Here is a 24,130-nt window from a genome sequence, read left to right as displayed (position 1 = left end):
AGACATCTCTAGAAGGGGCTAGGATTAGGAAGGCTTTACTAGAACATGTCAAAGAGCCAGTGGGATGGGGTTGGTAGAGATGGACAGATGGAAAATATAAAAGACAGAAGAGAAAACCGGTGAAGACAGGAGCCTGAGGAGGTGGGAGGCGGCAGATCTCAAAGCTCAGGGCAGGTTCAGCTTGGCCAAGAGGAGGGTCTCCCCGTCCCTGAGAAAGGAGGCAGGAGAAGATGGGGGCTGGAAAAATTCCTATCTGACAGTGTGGGTTTTTCCTGTTCAAGGAAGGAGGAAGGTCATGTGCAGAGATGGGGGTGAGGGCCTAGTGGAGATTTGGAGAAAAGGGAAATGAATTACCCCGTGGGGATAGGAGAGGGAGTTCAAGTTCAAGACTGAATTTATGGAGGTGCCAGGAGTTTGATCCCTGGGTTGGGAAGAACCCTTGGAGAAGGGAATGGCAACCCACTCCAGGATTCTTGCCTGGAGAACCCCATGGACAGAGGAGCCTGGCTACAGTCTATAGGGTCACAAAGAGTCAGACACAACTGAGCAACTAACACTTTCACTTTCAGTCTTCAGAGTGATTTTCTCAGTACCGTTCAAACCCTGGGGAGGCAGAGAAGGCATGCTTGGGTTATCTCAGACTAGGCAAGAGGGCCAGGAAACTTAGGCAAGAGAGACTGAAGCAACAGGGCAGCAGAAAAGGATTTAGAAGGTTCAGAAGGTGGTAGGAAGACAGGGAAGGGCAGCGGATAGTCCCCATGAGGCCAGCTGAGAACACATGCGGCAGGAGTCACAAGCTGACGATGGGTGGGGGGTGGAAGGTGTAACTATGATGTAGACAGAGCAGTATTGAGTGCAATGGGCTAGGAAGAGGTCAAGGGACCCAGAGGCTGGACTTGAGTGCAGAAGGCATGTGGAAGTGGGTTGCCTACAGGTTGTCTTCAAGTTCTCAAGCTGAGGGCAAACTAAGGGAGAAAGACCAGGCTGGGATCAGCATCGTCTCTGTGAGGGGTGAGGGTTGCAGGGGCAGGTAGCCAGCACGGTGGGCACAACTGGGAAGCTCCCCCCAGAAAGGGGACTCGGGGTTCTGAAAAAGTACAAGAAAACTAGCCCCAAAGGACCCCAGACTTTACATATATATATTTATGTATTTACTTGGCTTCTCCAGGTCTTAGTAGCAGCATGCAGAATCTTCAGTTGCTGCATGCGAACTCTGAGTTGCGGTACGTGGGATCTAGTTCCCCGACCAGGGATTGAACCCAGGTCCCCTGCGTTGGGAGCGTGGTATCTTAGGCATTGGGCCACCAGGGAAGTCCCAAGACTTTTAAATTAATTAATTAATTTTAACTGGAGGCTAATTACTTTACAACATTGTGGTGCTTTTGGCCATACACTGATGTGAATCAGCCACAGATGTACATGTGTCCCCCATCCTGAACCCACCTTCCCCCTCCCTCCCCATCCCATCCCTCTGGGTTGTCCCAGTGCACTGGCTTTGAGTGCCCTGTTTCATGCATTGAACTTGGACTGGTCATCTATTTCACATATGGTAATATACATGTTTCAATGCTATTTTCTCAAATCATCCCACCCTCACCTTCTCCCACAGAGTCCCAAAAGTCTGTTCTTTATATCTGGGTCTCTTTTGCTGTCTCGCGTATAGGGTTGTCATTACTATCTTTCTAAATTCCATATGTATGTATTAATATACTGTATTGGTGCTTTTCTTTCTGACTTACTTCACTCTGTATAATAGGCCCCAGTTTCATCCACCTCATTAGAACTGATCCAAATGCATTCTTTTTAATGGCTGAGTAATATTCCACTGTGTATATGTACCACAACTTTCTTTTCCATTCATCTGCCGATGGACATCTAGGTTGCTTCCATGTCCTAGCTATTGTAAACAGTGCTGCAATGAACACTGGGGTACATGTGTCTCTTTCAATTCTGGTTTCCTCGGTGTGTATGCCCAGCAAGGACCACAGACTTTTAAAACATCTTTTATTTGCTCAATGACTCTCTAGAAGAAAGACCTATGATCATTTTACTTTGAGCTTTAAAAACAACAGCCCAGGTAATGATTACAGAATAAAACCTGGGTCTCCCTGCCAATCACATTCAAGTGTCATTAAGAGACAGACGAAGAAGGATCCTAGTGTTATCTATAGTTCTTGGAGAATGCAGCCTTTTCACCATATATGGTTCTTTGAGGATGCACATTTTTTCATGCAAACACTTAAACCTTAATATAATGATTTCCTACAAACGACCTATGGATCCACATGTGATTATCTGCTGTGCAAAGTCTCAGGAATATAGCAGATGAATTAGCTGTGGAATTTTAGAGGAAAAAAAACAGAGAATCTAAAAGGAGAAGAAATTAAGACAAGCACAATATGAAAATTTTACAGAGCTTAAACAGAGTAAATGAAGCAAGCACCTAAGCTAGGTGGGGAAAGGTTAGATTCATCAACAAAGGCCACCCAAAGGAACTAGAACTTCCCCACTGGTCCAGTGGCTAAGGCTCTGTACTCCCAATGCAAGGGGCCCAGGTTCAATCCCTGGTCAGGGAACTGGATCCCACATGCCACAACTAAGTTTCAAGATTTCAGCTCAAGGTCCCATGTGCTGCAACTAAGACCCAGACCTCTGCTATTGAAGTTTATGCATTTGAACTTCTCCTGAGGGCTCCACTAAATGCTCTGCACATTCTTCTACAGAAGCAAACAATCTAGGAAACCCACACAGGCACAGATGTGGAAAAGCAAGGTCATGTCCTCTAAAAACCTAGCCAAAAGCATTCTGAGCAAAAAAAACAGGTTACGTTTGGTTCCTACCTGGCAGTTCCCCAGGACTGGCCCATATCCCTTCTGTATCAGCAGTAGGCAAAGAAGCAATGCGCTTAATACATTCATCAAATTTAGCCCTTCCATCCTCAAGGAGGCAGGAGCCCAGAGAACAGTACAGAGCCTCTAAGAAGTAGCACTCCAGAAGATCGGGCTCCTCGATTTCTCCCTCTAGTAACGAATCCAGCATCTTGGCTAACTGGGTTACCTGGTTCACAGGAAAATACCTGGGTCAGCCCATATATTCCACACAACCCCACGAGAGTCAGTTCTGGTCACAAACCCTGGGACCCCAGATCTCAGAACGATGGGAATTATATGGCCCACCATATTGGTTTGGGCAGATGGAGCCCAGTATCTTGTCTTGCTCATGGTCACAAAAAGAAGTATTGAGTCTCCCTTGTCAGTAACCGGCAAGGTTAGATCTTACCCATCTGACGTCTTTGCTTCCCTTTTGAAAGCTCTTTAGGAAGAATTTATTTTTGCTAACAAAGATAGTTTCTTACCATATTCAGGTCTGTCTGCGGAACTATTGTCTTCAGCTTCTCTCCTTGTCTTCCATCCACTATTCCTTCCACTATCACATCAATGAGGTATGGTACATATTTCTCAAACAGGCTCTCTAAATAACCTTGCTCCATCTATAAAAAAGCAGACTTTCAAAGCATTCTCAAGGGTTCCTCTATTTAATTTTCAGCCTGCTTCTTCTATCACAGATTATATTATTATTATTATTATTATTATTATTATTATTATTATTATTTTGACTGTGCTATGCTGCTTGCAGGATCTTAGTTCACTGACCAAGGATCCTACCTGGGCCCTCAGCAGGGAAAGTGCTGGGTCCTAACCACTGGACTGCTGGGGAACTCCCAAGGGTTCCTTTATTCAAACAGAAGTTCATGGGAAGCTGTGCTTGTAAAAAGAGGAGATGAGAAACATTTTCTCATGAATGAGAAATTGAGCAGGTGAGTAAACTCTGATAACTCACCTACATATTTGTAGAAAAATTTATCCTTTATAATATGCTTCTGTTTCATCACAAAACCTGCCATAGAATCTATCCCACCACCTGGGAGGGAGGTGCTATAAAAGGTCCCATCTGATAGGCAAAGAGCTGATTATCTAAGAATTTAAGTGACATAGCCACAGCCATTGAACAAAGAGTATAAAGCAATGGAAGGTCCCTCTCCATATAGAGGCATTGATGATCACAAGCGCTTGTATGGGCATCATCACCCAATGACATGCATGAATGCCAAGTCTCTTCAGTCGTGTCTGACTCTTTGCGACCTAATGGTCTGTAGCCCACTAGGCTCCTCTGTCCATGGGATTCTCCAGGCAAGAACACTGGAGTGGGTCGCCATGGCCTCCTCCAGAGGATCTCCCTGACCCAGGGATCTTTTGTGTCTCTGGCCTTGGCAGGTGGGTTCTTTACCACTAGCGCCACCTAGGAAGACCCTCCCATATGACAGTGTGCCTCAAATGGTCCTAACATGTTCCCCTTGCTCCTCTCTTCTCTGGGGTAATTGCGTCCTAGCTTCCAATTTTCCATCGGCCTAGTGGTCCTTCTTGGAGAAGGCAGTGGCACCCCACTCCAGTACTCTTGCCTGGAAAATCCCATGGACAGAGGAGCCTGGTAGGCTGCAGTCCATGGGTTCACTGGGAGTCGGACACGACTGAGCGACTTCACTTTCACTTTTCACTTTAATGCATTGGAGAAGGAAATGGCAACCCACTCCAGTGTTCTTGCCTGGAAAATCCCATGGACAGAGGAGCCTGGTAGGCTGCAGTCCATGGGTTCACTGGGAGTCGGACACGACTGAGCGACTTCACTTTCACTTTTCACTTTAATGCATTGGAGAAGGAAATGGCAACCCACTCCAGTGTTCTTGCCTGGAGAATCCCAGGGACGGGGGAGCCTGGTGGGCTGCCGTCCATGGGGTCGCACAGAGTCGGACACGACTGAAGCGACTTAGCAGCAGCAGCAGCAGTGGTCCTTCTGGAGCTGCATCGTATGGTCACGATGTCCTGGGTGTGATCTAGCCACAGCCTTCACATGACTGTCACGTTTGCCTCTGAATCTTTCAATGAAGTCTACCATTAAGACAATACATGGCACTTCCCTGGTGGTCCAGTGGTTAAGAATCTGCCTGCCAGTGCAGGGGATGCAGGTTCAATCCCTGGGTGGGGAACTAAGATCCCACATGCCTCAGGGCAACTAAGCCTGTGCACTACAACTACTGAGTCTGTGCTCGAGAGCCCACGAGTTGCAACTGTGACAACCGTGCGCCCTAGAGCCCATGCTCCACACAAGAGAAGCCACCACAACGAGAAGCCCTTGCACTGCAACTAGAGAGTAGCCCTCACTCACTGCAACTAGAGAAAGCCCATGAGCAGCAATGAAGACCCACTGGAGGAAAAAAAAAAAAAGACAGGTACACATTTCTGAGCAGCTTTATGACATATCACAGTGTTTGAGATCAGCTGAAACCACTGAGTCTCAATTCTGTGACAAACTGGGTCCTTCACACATTGTTTTCATCCAACTGAGTAAGACAGGAGGAGCCAGACACCTCCTAGAGACAAGTCTCTCAACCACTGGACTTGGCTGGATGAGGGGCTGCCAACTACAGTCCATAAGCCAAATCTGGCCTGCCACCTGTTTTGTAAATAAAGTTTTATTGGTACATAGCAATGCCCATTCATGTACTATGGCTGCTTTCATACCATAATGGTGGGGTTGAGTCGTTGCAAAAGAAACCACATGGCCCCCAAAGCCTAAAATATTTACTCTCTTTCACAGAAAAAAATTTGTCACCCCCTGGTCTAGACTATCAAAATCACTTATCTAGCCCACCTGCTATGAATTTTCTGGAAATCTAATAAGGGTGTCTTCCATGCTGTCACCCAACTTACTGATAACATTTAGTGCTCAAGATCACAGGCAGGTCAAGGTCTAGGCCATTGCCTTCAGTAACAAACATCCCTCTGAGTTATGTTTATACAATTAGCCACCAATACTGATTGTCAGTTCATTTTGGAAATAATTTTCACCTTGTTTGGTATTTGATTAACCCATTTTTTCCAGTATGGTTGATATTTCAAGTTTTTAGGATCCACATAAACCATTCCACATCGAGACACAGTCGCAGGGGAGGCATACTGTAAATCCCCAACCTGGAGAAATGAACAAACTCAGTGTTATCTATAGCAGTCCCACTCCTGGGAATATATCTGGACAAAACTACAATTCAAAAAGATATATGCACCCCAGTGTTCACTGCAACACTATTTACAATGCCAATTTCCATCAACAGGTGAATGGATAAAGAAGATGTGGTACATACATACAATGGAATACGACTCAGCCATAAAAAGAATGAAATAATGCCATCTGCAGCAACATGGATGGCCCTAAAGATTATCATACTAAATGAAATAGGTCAGAAAGAGAAAGACGAATACCACATGATATCAGTTATACATGGAGTCTAAAATATGACACAAGTGAATTTATTTATGAAACAGAAACAGACTGAGAATAGACTTCTGGGTGCCAAGGAGGATCGGGTAGGGAGAGGGAAGGACTGAGAGCCGGGGTCAGCAGATGCAGACTATTATATACAGAATGGATAAGCAGCAAGGTCCTACTGTGTAGTGTGGGGAACTATATTCAGACCATAATGCAAGATAATATGAAAAAGAATGCATATAAATGCATAACTGAACCACTCTGCTATATAGCAGAAATCAGTACAACATTGCAAATCAACTATACTTCAATAAAATAAATTTTTAAAAATAAGCACTTTAAATTGTAATTCAAAGAAAGGCTTCTATTTGAAATTATTCTTCATCACTACTTGCCTCGAAGAGCAGGGCACAGTGTGCTTGAAGCCGAATGCGCTCGCCATTGGCCAGGGTCAACAGCTTGTTGTCATCCATCACAGAATTCATGTTCTCCACCCACAAAGCATCCACATCACCATCGAATAAAATATACCTGTGGCAACCGGAAAAAAGTGAGCCATGGCACCTGAAAGGCTTCCCATTAACACAACTTGGTGTAACCTCCCCATTCATGTTGAACATCTTTTCCCAGGGTTTTCTAACCAGAACATGAGACAGAGCACCCTACTTGGTCCAGAGATTTGACCTAATAAAATAACCATCATGTCCCAAGCTCACATCCCTGGCCTTGAGGCAAGCTCTTCCCTCCTCTTCCCTGGACCTCAGCTTCCTCTGTGGTAAGCTGGGGACCAACAGTCAAGGAGAAGAAATTACATAAGACAGAAACAGTGCTGAAGTGGTACCTAGAGCTTCACGAGCAGAGCCTCCTGAGTCTACCTGCCTCCAAGCATGAAACTACAATACTACACATCATCTGTTTACTTGTAAGTTTTGGTTAATTCATTACAAATCCACCCAGGCTCTTCCCTCCTTACACAGATACTCACTTCCGCTCCTTCTTATCCGTGGGCTTGTTGATCTCCCGGAAGATGTTGGACAGCACCCCATCAGTCCAGTCTCGGGTGGTGGGATCCAGGATGCCATACAGCTCTATAACACTCATAGCCTTGGGGTTCAGGATATACAGCTTTGTCACCAGCCCAAGCCTACATAGAATGAAAAGCCTCAGCCAGGACTCAGGCAGACTCAACACATTAGAACAATCCAGGCCACTCATGTAGGGGGTTAGATTTTGGATCCGATCCAAAATTTAACATGCAAAACCATCCAAACCCTGCTCTGGGCTTCCCATTCTCTGTTAACGGTTTTTACTAAACTCAAGGGAGGGCTTTCCTATTGGCTCAGATGGTAAACAATCTGCCTGTGAATGCAGGAGACCCGAGTTCAATCCCTGGATGGGGAAGATCCCCTGGAGAAGGGAATGGCAACCCACTCCAGTATTCTTGCCTGGAGAATTCCATGGACAGGGAAGCCTGGTGGACCACAGTCAATGGGGTCAAAAAGAGTCAGACATGACTGAGTGACTAACAAAGGCAAGGGACCCACCTTTCACCAGACATGTGGCCCCAATATAAGCGAGGTCTGAACTGATAACACGGCTTTGATTTTGGGGAGCAACAGATGCTCACCTTCATGTGTATTTCATCTCTGTGTATTTACATATTCATGCATATGGCACATTTATGTAAATATTTCACAACTACTGTATAAGAGGTAACAGTCATCAGGGTAACATAAAACCTCTGAACTCATGATGTTCAATGCCTTGTGTTAATAGAATGACATCCACTCTGCATTGTTATTTTTTAGATATTTATTTATTTATTTGGCTGCGCCAGGTCTTGGTTGCAGCACATGGGTTCTTTTAGTTGAGGCATGGAGGATCTAGATCCCTGCCCAGGGATCAAACCTGGGCCCCCTGCATTGGCAGCTTGGAGTCTTAGCCTTTGAAACACCAGGGAAGACCCTGAGTTGCTTTTTTTATAAATAACTTAGACTTATATGTAGGGGTATGTAGGCGTATTTCCCACTACAATGCCTGTAAACTCCCATGGTGCTGGAGGATTAATTCATCCACAGAAAACTAAAGTTCACATGAACCATAGTTCATAATTAACAAAGTAAATGAAAATAATAATGGCATACTGATACTCACATCTATATATAATAGTTTCATAACTGATCTAACAATGAATTAAAGAATAAATACAGGATGGCTATGGAATAAAATCCTTACAGTCAGTAAGCCATGGTCCAATGGTTTTCTCATGAAAAATACAAGAAGGAATATGAAGAAATGACACACTCATTTTATAAAATTTTATAAACTATAAAAGATGCTACAGACTATCTAGAACTGGTAAAGTCACAACAATTATAAGGCTTGATTTAGATTTTTGCTGGAATATCAGCATGTATTGAAATCTTTCTGCAATGTAGTGATTGCATGTGTGCTAAATCGCTTCAATTGTGTCGGACTCTTTGCAACCCTATGGACTACAGCCCACCAGGCTCTGTCCATGGGATTCTCCAGGCAAGAGTACTGGAGTGAGTTGCTATGTCCTTCTCCAGGGGATCTTCCTGACCCAGGGAACAAACCCGAGTCTCTTATGTCTCCTGCATTGACAGATGGGTTCTGTACCACTAGCGCTACCTGGGAAGTGACTGCTTAGGAGAAAAGTGAGAATCAGAAAACTCATTTTCAGTATAAGAGTATTGGTTGATTCACCACAGGTCTTTATGACATTCTATACTAGGAGTGTGAGGTCACTTTTTCCTTCAAGAGATATAGCCCTTGCAAGGCTGGCGATGACAAGGCATTTAGGGAGGTGACTTTCTTTTTGGCCACTCTGATACCATAATAGTGTTGCATAATGGTGTAGGTCCTGGCTGGCTTTAAAGGAATCTGAACGTCAAGAAAATACAACCCAAGCTAATTTTCAAAACATCTTTATAAGATAGCTGGTGAAATAATCATTTCATAAATAAACCTATTTACAGCCTGATGGACAAAAGGCTCACTGTTTTGCCTTCTAAAATATATCAACTAAATCAGCAATGAAACAAGTTAAGATGCTCTGGTTTGGGGACTTCACTGGTAGTTCAGTGGTTAGGACTCCACATTTCCACTGCAGGGGGCATGGGTTCCATCTTTAGTCAGGGAACTAAGATCCCACAAGCCCTGAGGCATGCTCCCCCCCCCAAAAAAAAGATGCTCTGGGCTTAAAGGGGGCTATTTGGGACCAATGTAATCTCCCAGGAAATCAGAGTACAAAGTGGGACCAAGTAATACACCACCGATCTCACCTGAAACCACCCTGGCAACCAACCCCTCCCCATGGACACCATTACTCACTTGGTCTGGGCCTGACACAGAGCGTTAATGACCACGGACTTGCCCCCTCCCGTGGGCCCCACCACCATCGTCGTGTGGCGAGTCAACATGGTCTCGAACATCTGAACCACCTTATCCACCTGTGGGACAAACATTAGCTGGGTTAAAACATACCTTCTTGTTAAAAACAGGTTTATTGAGCTAGAATTTGCATACTATACAGTTCACCCATTTAAAGTGTTTCAGCAATTTAGTGGCTTTAATATATTTGAAAGTTTGTGAAACCATTATGACATTCAATTTTAGAACATTTTCATCAGTCTCCCAATAAAACCCGCATGCTCATTAGTCATGTCTACCAAGCCCATTGCCCCCAGCTCCAAGCGCCCGCTTTCTGTCTCTATGGCTTTGCCCATTCTCAATATAAATGGAATATAGAAATGGAATCGTGCAGTATGTAGTCTTGGGTGTCTGGCTTCTTTCACTTAGTATCGTGCTATACACTATCAGCAGCGTAGCCTGTGTCAGTGCTTCATTCTTTTTACGGCCAAATAATATTCCATTATATGGATGGATGACACTATGTTTATCTCTTCGTCTGTTGTATGATTTCCACTTGTTGGCTATTATGAATAACACTGTTATGAACATTTGTGGACAAGTTTTCATGTGGATAAATATGCTCTCATTTCTCTTGGGTTTATACCTAGGAATAAAATTGCTGTATCATATGGTAACTCTGGGCTTCTCAGGTGGCACCAGTGGTAAAGAACTTTCCTGCCAATGTAGGAGATGTAAGAAGACCTGGTTTGACCCCTGGGTTGGGAAGACCCCCCGGAGGAGGGCATGACAACCCACTCCAGTATTCTTGCCTGGAGAATCCCATGGACAGAGGAGCCTGGCAGACTACAGTCCATGGGGCTGCAAAGAGTCAGACATGACTGAAGCGACTTAGCATGCATGCATGCAAGGTAACGCTGTTTCACTTTTTGAGGAACCATCAGACTTTTCTGAAGTGGCTACAACATTTTACATTTCCAACCAAAAAACACATCTCTTCAAACAACTCCCTATAGAGGAAACCACCAAGGCCAGGAAAATTGCAGAGGGCTCTCTCATCTGTGGTTGGTACCCAATGCCCCTGCCTGAGACTTCTGGGCAGCCTGATGCCCCAAGGTGGCCCATCCAGAGGCAGTCATTCCGACCCTGCAGCTTGGGGAGTTGACACCCTCAGCAGAACACTTGGGCAATAATTTATGGCCTACAGACAACATATACAACCTCACAGGGTTCAGGTGATCAAAATTCCATTTGTAATATCTAATTTAATTTTTTTGTAAGTATGACTCTGGGGTAAAAAGGTAGGGGAGGAAGAAAACCTTAGATGATCGAACCCCCCCCCAAAAAAAATACTTATCTGATCACATTATGCCAGTTGGAAGGTGATATATACATACAATGGAATATTGCTCGGCCTTAAAAAGGAAGGGAATTCTGACACATGCTACAATGTGGATGAACCTTGAGAACATGATGCTGAGTGAAATCAGCCAAACACAAAAGGACAAACACTGTATGATTCCACGCATATAAGATTCCCAGAGGAGTCAAAGAGAGTGGAGGTTACCAGGGGCTGAGGGAGGGAAATAAGAGTTATTATTTAATGGGAATAGAGTTTCTCTTTTGCAAAATGCAAAAGTTCTGGAGATCTGTTTTACAACAACATGAATATACCTAACACCACTAAAAATGGATAAGATGTAAGATCAGATGGTAAATCTTATGTTGTATGTACTTTATCACAATAAAAAATGGGGGTAGGGGTGGGGAGTGGTTAAGACAGGAAATTTTATGTGCATTTTACAATTTTTTTAAATGAAAAATAAATGGAAAGGACCCAGAGAAAGTCAGTGAACTCTCCTCTTCAGCACCACTTTACCTGGACAGGTAAGATGATGTAGCCATTTTCCTGAAGCACCTGTTCCACGGCATCATTGAAATCAGGGTAGCGAACCCGAGGGCAATCCAGTCCAGGGAACAGATCGGAGATCAAACCAAGGAAGAGAGGCACATCTTCAAACACAAACTTGGGCAGGTTCATGTCTCGAAGGGCCCTCATCAACACCACATCCTGCATGGAATGAAACACATGTCTTCAGAGATGTTTCCAGAAGACCCCAGGGCTAGTCTAGAAATGGTCCTATGAAATAGATAATGAAACCTTATATGAAATATAAAACATAGAGCACTGCAAGTAGAGTTTCTGGAGAAACACATGAGTCTGTTGCCCACAGAGCAGCATCTATTGAGCTCTGTTTTGGAGGAAGCCCCATGTGAAAGAAACATGACTGTTCCTCTGGCTTTTATTGCAAAGAGGAAAAAAACTCATGTTCATGCTTTCTTGAGAATTTTGTTCATCCCCACCCCTCCATCTCACCACCCTGCAATTGTAGATCAATTATTATCATTGAAGTGTTACAAACATTGGTGTTGTGAAGACAATGAACTTGCCAATAATAAGTCAGATTAGAAGAAAACAATATAATGAAGGAGAGACCAAATGAAGGCCAGCCAGGTAAACGAAGTGACAGCTAAGCATGAAGCTTTTTCTTGGGCTTCCCTGGTAGCTCAGTGGTAAAGAATCCACCTGCCAATGCAGGAGACATGGGTTCAATTCCTGGTCCAGGATCCCACTTGACATGGAGCAATTAGACCTATGTGCCACAACTATTGGCCTGTGCTCTAGAGCCTGGGAGGCGCAACTACTGAAGCCTGCATGCCCTAGGGCGCATGCTCCACAAGAAAAGAAGCCACTGCAATGAGAACCCCAACACCGCAACTAGAGAGTAGCCCCCACTTGCTGTGCCTAGAGAAAAAGCCCGTACAGCAATGAAGCCCAGCACGGCCAAAACTAAAGTTTAAAAAAAAAAAGAAAGAAAGACTTAAACAAATAAAACTATATTTAAAAAAGGAACGCTTTTTCTTGATTGACCTGTGCTCCCTGGCACTTCCATCCCAGCATTCGTTCGATACCCGTGAACCAAATAAAAACCCAGAGAGCTTAGTGCACGTGGCCCCTACCTCCCGAAGCTCAGAAGAGCCTCTCTTCAGCTCACCAGCCATCACCAATACCGATTTCAGGGCTCTGAGTCCAAAATCATAATGATGTTGCTTGGAGAGCTGCTCCCGGGCCAGCTTATACAGGACGGTCATCTTTTTGGCCAGAGTCTTTTGTGATAAAAGATATTGAAAAAATACATGAAGGTAATGCCCTGAAAACACTGGAACATTATGACACAAAGAAAAGTGACATAAAGATGTTCAGATGAAGCTGCTCTACAAACAGATACAGGCAAGATGCTCTTGCCTGAAACAAATACCAGGATGGGGCCTTCATTTTTCACAGTGACAAACCCAGGATCTAACTGAAAAGTACACCAGCCTTAGCAAAGTTGGATGACAGTCCTTGAGTGCCAAGGAAAATCTTAACCACCTTGAAGAACAGAATTCATTCAATGTTTTAAATCATGGCGATTATACTCAGAAACTGGCTTCCTTTGAACTAAACGTGTTATTAAAGTTTTCTTGTAACCATTTTTGAGGACGAGTCATTCACCTGGTCTACATCAAGGATTCAAAACCTGCTTGTCCCTAGGGATGGCATGGGGAGCTTGCGCATGAAAACCGAGAACCAGAGCTCTCTCGTCTCTGGCTCAAAACCTAGACAAGAGGACTGTCAATAAGGGCTTTCACCAAAACATTGCAGGGAAGCAACCTAACAATCCTTTATTTTAAAAATATTTGCTATTTTGCACCTTTTCCAGAACCTTCTGTGGAAATGTATGTGTACAATTTTTTTATATACATTTTAAGACATGATAAAGGCATTTATCCCTAAATATTTTTGCTTTTGTTAAGAAAAGTTGTTGTTGTTGTTGTTGTTTTGCTCATAGCTTACTTTATTTTTTTGAACTTTTAATTTTTATATTGGAGTATAGCCAACAACATTGTGACAGTTTCAGGTGGAAGGCAAAGGGACTCAGATATACATACACATGTCTCCAATCTCCCCCAAACTCCCCTCCCATCCCAGGCTGCCACATCACATTGAGCAGAGTTCCCCATGCTGTACAGTAGGTTATCCATTTTAAATATAGCAATATACTTTTAAAGCCACATAGGGCATGAGGCTTAGTGAAAAAAGCCCACCTCAAAGGGTTACATGCTGTATAATTTCATGCACAGAACATTCTAGAAGTGATGCAACTGTAGTGATAGAGAATGACTGGCAGTTGTGAGTTAAGAGTAGGGGGCAGGGTGCCACCATTAAGGGGTGACATAGGAGTTTCTCTGTGATAATGGGACAGTTCTGTGTCAAGATTGTGGCTCCGGTTGTTCTATACGTGGGATTAAATGTCACAGAACTAGAAACACACACCAGAGAGAGAGAGAGAGAAGGTGAAACCTGGTGAAACGCAAATAAAGCCCATACGTGAGTTAATAGCATTGTGTCCACGTAATTTTCCCAGATTTGAGGGTATCGCTGCAGGAAGCTGGATGAGGGGCCCCTGGAACTCTCTGGACTCCTGCCCCCACCTCCTGTGAGTCAAATGGTTCCAATTAAAGTTGTCATTTTAAAAAGGGAGGGAGAGGACTTCCCCAGTGGTCCAGTGGCTAAGACTCCACACTCCCAGTGCAGGGGGCCCAGGTTCAATTCCTAGCCAAGGAACTGGAATCCCATATGCCACAACTAAAACCCAGTGCAGCCTAATAGATAAAATGAATATAAAAAAAATTAACTGTTCCCAAAGCATCTATCATTCATTGTTTAATAAATAAATAAAAAAGGAGGGAGCAAGACCAAGCAAAACTATTTGAAGAGTCACACAGAAGGAAAATGGCCCAGGCCCCAGTCTGAGCGCAGACTCAGATGGGGTTCAGACCCACGGGGAACTGGGGGGGCCTCACCTTGGCCCAGAGGAAGCCCTCGGAGAACAACATGATCTCGCAGATCTGCTGCAGGTCCGGCACGATCACCACCACCGGCCGGAAGAGAGCCTTCACCGACTCGGGCAGCTCCGTGCGGCCCGCGTAGCCAGGGTTCATGGTGATGAAGATGCCCATTCTGGAGTCCAGGGAGATCTCTTGCCCTTCAAACTAGGGGACAAGAGCAAAGGAAGGAAGGGTTATGCTGCCGGCCAGCCTGCCAGGGGAAAGGTGGCCTGGGGAGCCATGTGGCTACTCGTTTTCGTGGATAGCCCATCACTTTGTACATTGTGGGATTTTCATTCATGTTAATTGTCACTTCTCTTCCCATTCCCACCTTTATCCCCATCTGGCTGCCCGGGTGTCACCCAGACCTTTGCCACCGGAATCCCACCTCAGCATCCTTTGAGAAACCAGCCTTGGAACTTCCCTGGTGGTCCAGTGGCTAAGCTCCCAATGGAGGGAGCCTGGGGTTCGATCCGTGGTCAGGGAACTAGATCCAGGAAGCTACAACTAAGAGTTCATATGACACAACTAAAGATCCTGTGTGCCACAACTAAGACCTGGCATGGCCAAATCAATATATAAATGTGTGTGTGTGTGTGTATATATATATATATATTTTTTTTTTTAGAAACCAGCCTTTGTCCTCCAGGTGCTCCATGGACTGACAAAGTATAGAACTCTCTATATTTTGAGTCTCTTTAGCCTACAGTGAATTTCAACTTTCTCAACTTTCCTCTCTACTAAGATTTTTACTGTTTTGTTTCTTTTAATGGCCCATCAGACAGACAGAAAACAGAATTCTTATTTTTATGAGGCCCAGGCTGCCTCTGACAGGAGGGCAGCCCAGCAGGTAGCTGATGCTCCCCGAAGGATGGAGGCCGCTGTCTTATCTCCCAAGTCTGCACTGAGACCACCGTCATCCATGCCTCAATGTCTCATGTGAGTCCTAGAGCATCTCCTGGAGATGAGAGACAGGCCTGCTCTTAAAAACACAGCTTCTAGAAACCCAAATGCACTGCAGGTTCAATGTGTCTCCCATGGCAGTAGTAAGCTCAGTCCTAAAATGTTTCAGAACTAATGAATAGAAATCCATCTAGAACCTTCACTGGAATCCTCAAATGTTTAACAGGACCCACTTTGCATAATCTTCTGACCACACCAGCAACACTAAGGTCCAGGGAAAAAGCAGGTGGGGTGGCCTCAGAGGGGCCCATAACAGAGTCCTCACAGCCCAGGCTGAATTTGGTTCCTGGATCGCCCAGTGAGGCTCTGTGGGGCCTTGAAGGATGTATAGGAGTTTTCAGGTGAAGGAGAAAAAAAGGACAATTTCAGGCAGATAGGGATGCATTTGGTGTCCCAGGGTCTGATATGTCTGTAGAGTAAGTGTCATAAAGTGACAAGGGTGGAGGGGCATGCAGGAGCAAGGACAGTGGCCAGAGGAACGGTAGAGCACGTTGGGACCACAGAGGGCCTCAGGGTAGGGAAACGGTGCAGCCACTCTGGTCCCTGTTGTCAGGGAACGCACCTGGGCCACCTAAATTACATAAGATCATGTTCCTCCAAACTCTGATCCATTTTCCTCTGATGTAACTTAAAGCAGATGTCCCAAACTTGAGTCTACAAATGTATTGTTGGACAGAGAGAGATTAGTATAACCTCAAAAAAAAATTAGAATTGCCTTTTCACTTTAATAACAACCTTAAAAATCTTGGACATGGGACTTCTCTGGGGGTCCAGTGGTTAAGACTCTATGCTTCCAATGCAGAAGGTGTGGGTTCAGTTCCTGGTCAGGGAACTAAGATCCCACATGTTTCATGCTGTGGCCAAAAAATAAATAAATGTCCACATATTTGGTTCTTATTGATCCAAAATGACATTTTAAAAAACTTGGTCATTATAATGCCCTAACTTTACCGGGTCTGAAGGCAAAATTTCTTGCTCATTGCAATAATTTCTACTGAAGACATTTTGATTCAACAGAATCTTGATTTCTCTTAAGTCAATTTTTCTCAAATTTGGGAAGTCATTAAAAACATCTTTTGACCTTGAAAGGGAACCTTATACTTCATTTACTTGAGAATATGGCCCTACCCGTCACTATTAGTCATGTCTGTAATTTATTTTTAATTTATTTTTTGGCCACCCCATGAAGCATGCAAGATTCTAGTTCCCCAACCAGAGATTGGACCAGTGTCCCATGCATTGGGAGCTCTGAGTTTTAACCATTGGACCATCGGGGAGTCCCATGTCTGAAGTTCTTAGATTATTACAGTACTTAATTATCAAAGATGCTGATCAATTGGGGAAACCCAATTATCTCCACATGGAAGCAGAAGTTGGGCAAATCTACATCTAGAGGGAGCCTGGTCTGGATAGATGACTGTCCACCATCGCACGTTCCCATCCTGGGGAGGATCTGAGCCAGCTTCACACTTATCCTCACCTGGAACGTGGTTAACTGATGGATCAGAGCATTTCTTATCGTCTGAATCTGGGACGAGATGACTGACAACACAGAGGCATCAATGCGATTAAACTCATCGAAGCAGCCCCAAGCCCCGCACTGAGCGAGGCCCGAGAAGATCTTCCCGACGGCCTAGGAGGAAAGGAATGTCAGGACAAGGGCAATTTTCATCTTTAAAATCACAAGCGATCCACGTATGGATACAATTTTCTAAATTAAAAGCAAACGATGATTATCGGATTGGCAGAGATGCATTCAGCCAGCCATTCTACTAACGGATCTTCCTGACAAGATTTCCAAGGTCTCTTGTGAAAGGCCTTTCCGGCTCCCAATTACAGGGTTTCACAAATTAAGGATTTTTTTAATTTTTAAGAATTTTTATTCGAGTAGGGTTGATTTATAATGTTGTTAGTTTTTGCTGTACGGCAAAGTGAATCAGTTATATACATACACACACACGCACACACACACACACATATCTCCATTGTTTTTTAGATTCTTTCTCCTATAGGCCATTACAGAGTACTGAGTAGAGCTCCCTGTGCTATACATTAGGCCCTTATTAGTGATCTATTTTATATATAGTAGTATGTATGTGTCAATTCTGATCTCCAATTTATCCCTCCCTCTCCATAGTTCCTGGTAACCATAACTTTGCTTTCTACATTTGTGACTCTAGTATTTCTGTTTGGTAAAGAAGTTAAAAGATTTCAAAAATTAAGAATTTTAATGTAAAAAAACTCAGATTTCTGGCTTCTCTTGAGATATTGAAAAATCCAGCAATACTGGGTCTTCTCTTCTTGGCAACAATTGACCTAACCTGAACACCAGCGCCTCCTTCAGATGGAGCTTTGCCTTCCAGTTGGCCACAGTCACCACCACTCTCTATTGTATGTCTGCTGCTTACTGATTTACATTATCCACCTGACTCCAGTGGGCATTTAGTCTGAGACGCTTGCTCTACATGCTGCTAACAACGAAATACATCTAAGTTCCCAGACTGTGATGGTGAAAGGTTTCCCATTATATTCCTCCAGCTGTCACTATGTCATTTCTTGGAAGCATATGAGATAAAATGCTTTCACCCATGTCCTCCTTTGAGCTCTTGGCCTAGGAAGACGGCACCAGAAGTGATGTCAGGGTATCGACGGCTGTACCATCCTGAAAGAATCCCATCTCATCTGACCTTGGAAGTTAAGCAGGGTTGGGCCTAATTAGTATTTGGATGGAAGAAGTGACACCAGATCCTTACTTTGTAATCCATGCCTTCGCCGCAGTTGGTTACGACACAGAGCAAGCCCAAGGCTTTGGCCAGGTCCTTGGTGGTCTCGGTTTTGCCGGTACCTGCTGGACCAGCAGGAGCCCCACCCAGATACATGGACAGTGCCTGTCAGAAGTCAAATGCAAAACACGTGTTGTCTGCCATGGAAGGAAAGAGGTGTCAATGACCAGTTCGTGACAATCTATGTGGAATATATAAATGGTAATGTACCTTTTCTGACAGTGACCACTGACCTCCACTGACGACTCCACCCCCACCCCCTGTTACACAGGGACCAGTAAACCAACAACTCCACAACATGCTGGACTCTGTACCCACCCTGAGGACAATGCCTAGCAGTTCCCAGAGCTGAGGCTCATGGGAACATGGACATATGTGCAGGGAAGGATTTATTTTGCCCAAAGAAAGGTTTGGCCCTTTGTCTTTAGATCCTAGGAGCTGACCTCTAAGGCCCCGGAATGTTCTGCCTCAGAAGAGAGTCGTTTATCTGGGGACCTTGGACCACGCCAGACAGTCTAACAATGTGATTTATGGTGGAAGCCCTGGATCAACTTCGAGAGGGTCTGGAGACTAAGGTCAGTCATTTAGAGGGGTCAGTCTTGTATGCATGACAAGCCCCTCGTTAAAACCCAAGGCTCGGTGGGCTTCCCTGGGCAGCAGAACTTCACACATAGTTGCTGGAGAAAATGATGCTGTCTGGACCGTTGCGTTGAACAGGAAACTGAAGCTTAGACCTGGTCTCTCCTAGACCCTGTCCCATTGCTAGACCTAGGTCTCCCTTCTCCCATTGCTGATTTTTATCTGTATCTATTTGCTATAAAAACCATGTTGTTGCTGTTGTTGCTGCTGTTCAGTCAAGTCCTGTCCAACTATTTGCCACCCCCATAGCCCACCAGGCTCCTCTATCCATGGGATTTTCCAGGCAAGAATACTGCAGGGGGTTGCCATTTCCTTCTCCAGGAGATCTTCTTGACCCAGGGGTTGAACCCACATCACAGGCAGATTTTTTTTTTTTACCACTGAGCCACCTGGGAAGCCCTATAAAAACCATAACCATGACCACAAAGGCTTTACTGAATTCTGTAATTCCTCTTAGCAAACTATTGAAACTGAGGGTGGTTTGGAGGGCCACCAGAACTTGACACCCTGATCCCAAAAGGTAGCAAGTATGTCATATTCCAAATGGAACTTCTTTTACAGGTTTTTAAAGAACAACCTTTACTATCGAACCCTTTACTATCAACATTCGTTTCCTGGGGCTGCCAGAGCAAAGTACCCCAAATTGTCTGGCTTAAAACAACAGAAACGTGTTCTCTTACAGTTCTGGAGGCTAAAAGTGAAATTAAGGTGTGAGCGGGGCCACACTGCCCCCAAAGACTTTAAGGGAGGCTCATTCCTGGCTTCTTCCAGCTTCTGGTGGCTCCAGCCATTCCCTAGTGTGTGGCTGCCTCTCTCCAGTCTCTTTCTCTGTCTTCACATCTCTTCCGTGCCTCTGTGTTCTCTCCTCTTCGTACACAGACACCAGGCATTGGTACTAGGGCTCTAATCCAGGATGTTCTCACCCCAATCCTTAACTAATTCAATCTGCCAAGACCCTATTTCTAAACAGGGTCACAGCTGAGGTTCTGAGTGGACATGAATTTGGGGTGGGGAGGAAAATGTTCAACCCAGTGCATGCGTGCTCAATCATGACTGATTCTTTGCGACCCCCCAAGGACTGTAGCCCACCAGGCTCCTCTGTCCATGGGATTTCCCAGGCAAGAATACTGCAGGGGGTTGCCATTTCCCCCTCCAGAGGATCTTCCTAACCAAGAGATCGAACCCGCCTCTCCAACCCTGGCAAGCAGGTTCTTTACCACTGAGCCACTTGGGAAGCCTGTTCAACCCAGTACACCATCACAATTACTATCACACCTAGAGAAAAAACACATAACCCCAGGTGAATGATCCCGACCAGAGCCAGGCCGCCAGTCACCTGGGTGAGCGTCAGGTAGATCCGGTCCGTCAGGGGCGTGATAACCAGCCGCCCGTTCAAACCCATGTACTCGTAGCCGTATCCGAAGGTGCCCGTGCACTGGCGGATGTTCAGCTCATCTGGTTCCCGGTCCCAGTAAAAACGCAGCTGACTTTCCCATTCAAACTCCCGGGCCTCGAGAATGCTGGAAGGTGACAACGGGGGATAAGTGAAGAGGGAGAGAGCTGAGACGGAAGAGAAGGTAGACGGTGGGGGAAGGACGGAGAGATGCTGAGAGAGCCCAGAGGATGACACAGGACAGGTTTCGAGACACCAGTGCCCTGGGAGGTCCCCACCTGCCCCGGATGAAAGAGTCGACTATGTCGCGGGCATGCACGTCTATGATGAGCACGGTGTTGTATTTCTTTCGGTCGTTCCTGCTTAAGTTCAAGGTGATCCGGGTGACCAGCTCGTCGATCTGCTGGTGCATCTTCTGGCCGTAGTTCTTCATGGCCTGCTTCTCCCCCTGCTTCACTTTGCGGAAGACATCTTCCACCTCCCAGGTCCACCACACCTGGCTGGCGGCCAGCACCACCATCCCTTGGTACATGAGCATCCAGTCGACCCTAAAGGAAAAGTGTGCCTTTATGAGATTTTCCCAGGATTGGAACTAAAAATGGTCTTGTCAAGAATCTATTTCTTCTGGGACTTTCCTTGCAGTCCAGTGGTTAGGACTCCACACTTCCATGGAAGGGGCCATGGGTTCAATCCCTGGTCAGGGAACTAGGATCCCACAAGCATGGCCGAAAATAAAACAAAACAAAAAAGAATATTTGTTTCATACAGATGGCCAACAGGCACAGGAAAAGATGCTCAACATCAATAATTACTAGAGAAGTGCAAATTAAAACTACAATGAGGCATCACCTCACACCAGTCAGAAAGGCCAGCATTAAAAAGTTTACAAATAATAAATGCTGGAAAGAGTGGAGAAAAGGGAATGCTCCTACACTGTTGGTGGGAATGTAAGTAGGTGCAGCCACTATAGAGAATGGTATGGCGGCTCCTCAGAAAACTAAAAACAGAATTACCCTATGACCCAACAATTCCACTCCTGGGCATATATCCAGAGAAAACTATAATTCAAAACGATACATGCACCCTGATGATCATCGCAGCACAATTTACAATAGCCAAGACATGGAAACAATCTAATACAACGAAATATTACTCAGCCATAAAAAAGAATGAAATATTGCCATTTGCAGCAACATGTTTAGACCTAGAGTTTATCACACTGAGTGAAGTAAGACAGAAATAGAGTCACAGACACAGAAAACAAACTTATGCTTACCAAAGGGGGAAGGGACTTAGGTAGGGGAGAAAAAATCAGGAGTGTAGGATTAACAGATACAAACTACTACACATAAATAAGCCACAAAGATTAACTGTACAGCACAGGGGATTATAGTCAATATCATGCAATAACCTATAAAGAAAAATAATCAGAAATATACATATTTATGTATATTTACATATTAATATAACTGAATTACTTTGCTGTACACCTGAAACTAATACAATATTGTAAATCAACTACTCTTCAATTTTTTAAAAAATTTTTCTTTGATCTGGAATAGGGAAGACAAAGTAACAGAAGCCAATAAACAAAGGAGATAAACCTCTTCTGGTTAGATAATAAAATACCAGGCCAACGGAGACATGCACAGGAACAGTTACAGGGGCATGACTGTGTAAAAGAAGCCAGATCACTTGAAAGATGTGTTTTTACAGATGTTTAAAAGTTACTTAGTATGATAGGCATATTATAAGAATTTTTAAATTTTTTAAAATTCCAACAAAAAAGTTGATTATCTCTGACCACACCTCCCATGCTTCCTTGCTATAATTTCCTGAGTGTCACTGGGCACTCTTTTCGATTCTCATACAAACCTGTATAAAGACACATATATGGGGAGAAGGGGGTGTGAGGGCTGTTTCTCCAAAACTGGCATCTGACAACACAAGCTACACTGCACCTTGCTTCTCTCATTTACTAGTCCAGTGGGCTTGCGTCTCAGTTAGACATGCAGAGTGTTTACGCTATGGGAATCGACATACACTCCAAATCAAAGCTTTTCTTCTCAGAGAGCTAGTTTACCAATACACCACTGAATGTATCTATATACACCCAATTACATAAAGAGATAAACCCATTTTTCATATGGCACAGAACCAAGAAAAAGCAGGATCCTAGTCAGACAAATACTATGCTCTGTCCTAATAATTCATTAAATAGACATTTTCAGTTTGCAAAATCAAAAAGGCAGCATGCGAAACCAAGAGGACAGTGTTCCCATAATAATAAAGACTTTGTATCGGCATAAAGGCCCTGCCAAATGTACTGCAACTCTCCTGGGAAACTATCCAAAGATGCTCTGTGTGCTTTGGGTTCAACCACAGAGTAAAGCCAGCCCTCTTAGTGACTAGGGCTAGGCATGGTTTAGCTCAGTGCCTGGAAGCTCTGAGGCCACAAAATCAAAGAATGATTGAAATTCATCAACTATTCTAGAAACAACTTTGCCATTAACCTACACATAGAGTCCACCTTAATGAACACCTGGTTTTTGGTGAGTCACTGCTGCTGCTAAGTCACTTCTGTCATGTCCGACTCTGAGCAACCCCATAGACGGCAGCCCACCAGGCTCCTCTGTCCCTGGGATTCTCCAGGCAAGAATACTGGAGTGGGTTGCCATTTCCTTCTCCAATGCATTCACTAGGTTCTCACATTTGAGCTCAGAATCACCTGGGATCTTGTGAAAACCCAGTTCCTGGGCCCTACCCTGAGAGTTTCTGATGCAGCGGTTTGGGGTGGGGCCCAGGAAACTGCATTTTGACCAGGCTCCTAGGGGCCCTGATGCTCCCTGTCCATGGACCACAATTTGAGAAGTGCTGTACACAGTAATCCTTAAAGAACACAGGTATCCATCAGCTAATTTAGCTATGGCAGGGAAAGAAAACCTGACATTTGAAATGTCAGTCAATCTACTCCACACCCTGAAAATTGATCCCTTATTGCCATTAATATAATAAAGTAACCCACAATCACATTTACAATCCTACCTGGTTTTGTCTTCACAGTATCTAAAAATAGCCTCTTTGGTAATTAGCCTGTTAGTTCTTCGCATTTCGTTCAAAACTGCTGTCATCCAGTCCTCCACACGCCCCTCAGCCCGGATGATCTTCCGGAACTCCATGACTTCTCCTTCTGCTGATATCATGGCAGATACCAGTTTTTCTCCACTGTCCCCGTCATGAAACCTCAGCAGTGCTATGTTGTCATACATCTGCAATACAGTGGGAGAGTCCACCCTGTAATACCTTCACTGGGTTCTGGAATCAAAGAACAGCCTGCAGTGCCTCATCACTCATCAGGGCTGCCAGGATGCCAGCAACAGCACCAGAGACCACACACCAAATAGGTATCTCTTTACCCAGTGACAAACGTTCATTGGGTACTTCCTTTTATCTGCATGAAAAGGTCTGAGGTGGGTTGAAGAAAAACGAAAAAAAGAGAAGATAGGTTCTCTCCCCACACTTGAGATTCTAGGGTGTACATTGGGATGGAGAAGTATCCGGACACATGGACCAGCTGAACACAGGATGAGCGGAACAGCATGGTGATTAAACACTCTAGAGCTGAGGAATTAGAGACCTCCCAAGAACGAGGAATGAAGACTCCCACCCCCACTGTCCAATCAGGTGTCTTTGACCAAGTTGC

At 44.6% G+C, this 24,130-nt stretch overlaps 1 protein-coding gene across 4 annotated transcripts in view; it reads right to left on the bottom strand.

Annotated features, from left to right (window-relative positions):
* The window catches only part of DNAH10 (dynein axonemal heavy chain 10), a 156,899-nt gene that overhangs the window by 70,979 nt on the left and 61,790 nt on the right, over window positions 1-24,130 (bottom strand). For all 4 annotated transcript variants that reach the window (XM_070386294.1, XM_070386295.1, XM_070386296.1 and 1 more), the window contains exons 30-43: window positions 23,473-23,696; window positions 20,706-20,975; window positions 20,371-20,554; window positions 18,366-18,500; window positions 17,093-17,245; window positions 14,626-14,814; window positions 12,739-12,885; window positions 11,597-11,788; window positions 9,679-9,797; window positions 7,310-7,468; window positions 6,720-6,855; window positions 5,907-6,029; window positions 3,356-3,490; window positions 2,841-3,057 (exon numbers count right to left, since the gene is read on the bottom strand). In XM_070386294.1, the coding sequence (XP_070242395.1) occupies window positions 2,841-3,057; window positions 3,356-3,490; window positions 5,907-6,029; window positions 6,720-6,855; window positions 7,310-7,468; window positions 9,679-9,797; window positions 11,597-11,788; window positions 12,739-12,885; window positions 14,626-14,814; window positions 17,093-17,245; window positions 18,366-18,500; window positions 20,371-20,554; window positions 20,706-20,975; window positions 23,473-23,696 (2,383 nt within the window). The remainder of the gene's footprint in view (window positions 1-2,840; window positions 3,058-3,355; window positions 3,491-5,906; window positions 6,030-6,719; window positions 6,856-7,309; window positions 7,469-9,678; window positions 9,798-11,596; window positions 11,789-12,738; window positions 12,886-14,625; window positions 14,815-17,092; window positions 17,246-18,365; window positions 18,501-20,370; window positions 20,555-20,705; window positions 20,976-23,472; window positions 23,697-24,130) is intronic.

Source organism: Bos mutus, chromosome 17 (genome assembly GCF_027580195.1).
Source record: "Bos mutus isolate GX-2022 chromosome 17, NWIPB_WYAK_1.1, whole genome shotgun sequence".
NCBI classification, from domain to species: Eukaryota; Metazoa; Chordata; class Mammalia; order Artiodactyla; family Bovidae; genus Bos; species Bos mutus.
Note: the sequence above shows the minus strand (reverse complement) of the source record. Positions and strands in the feature narration are given on the sequence as shown.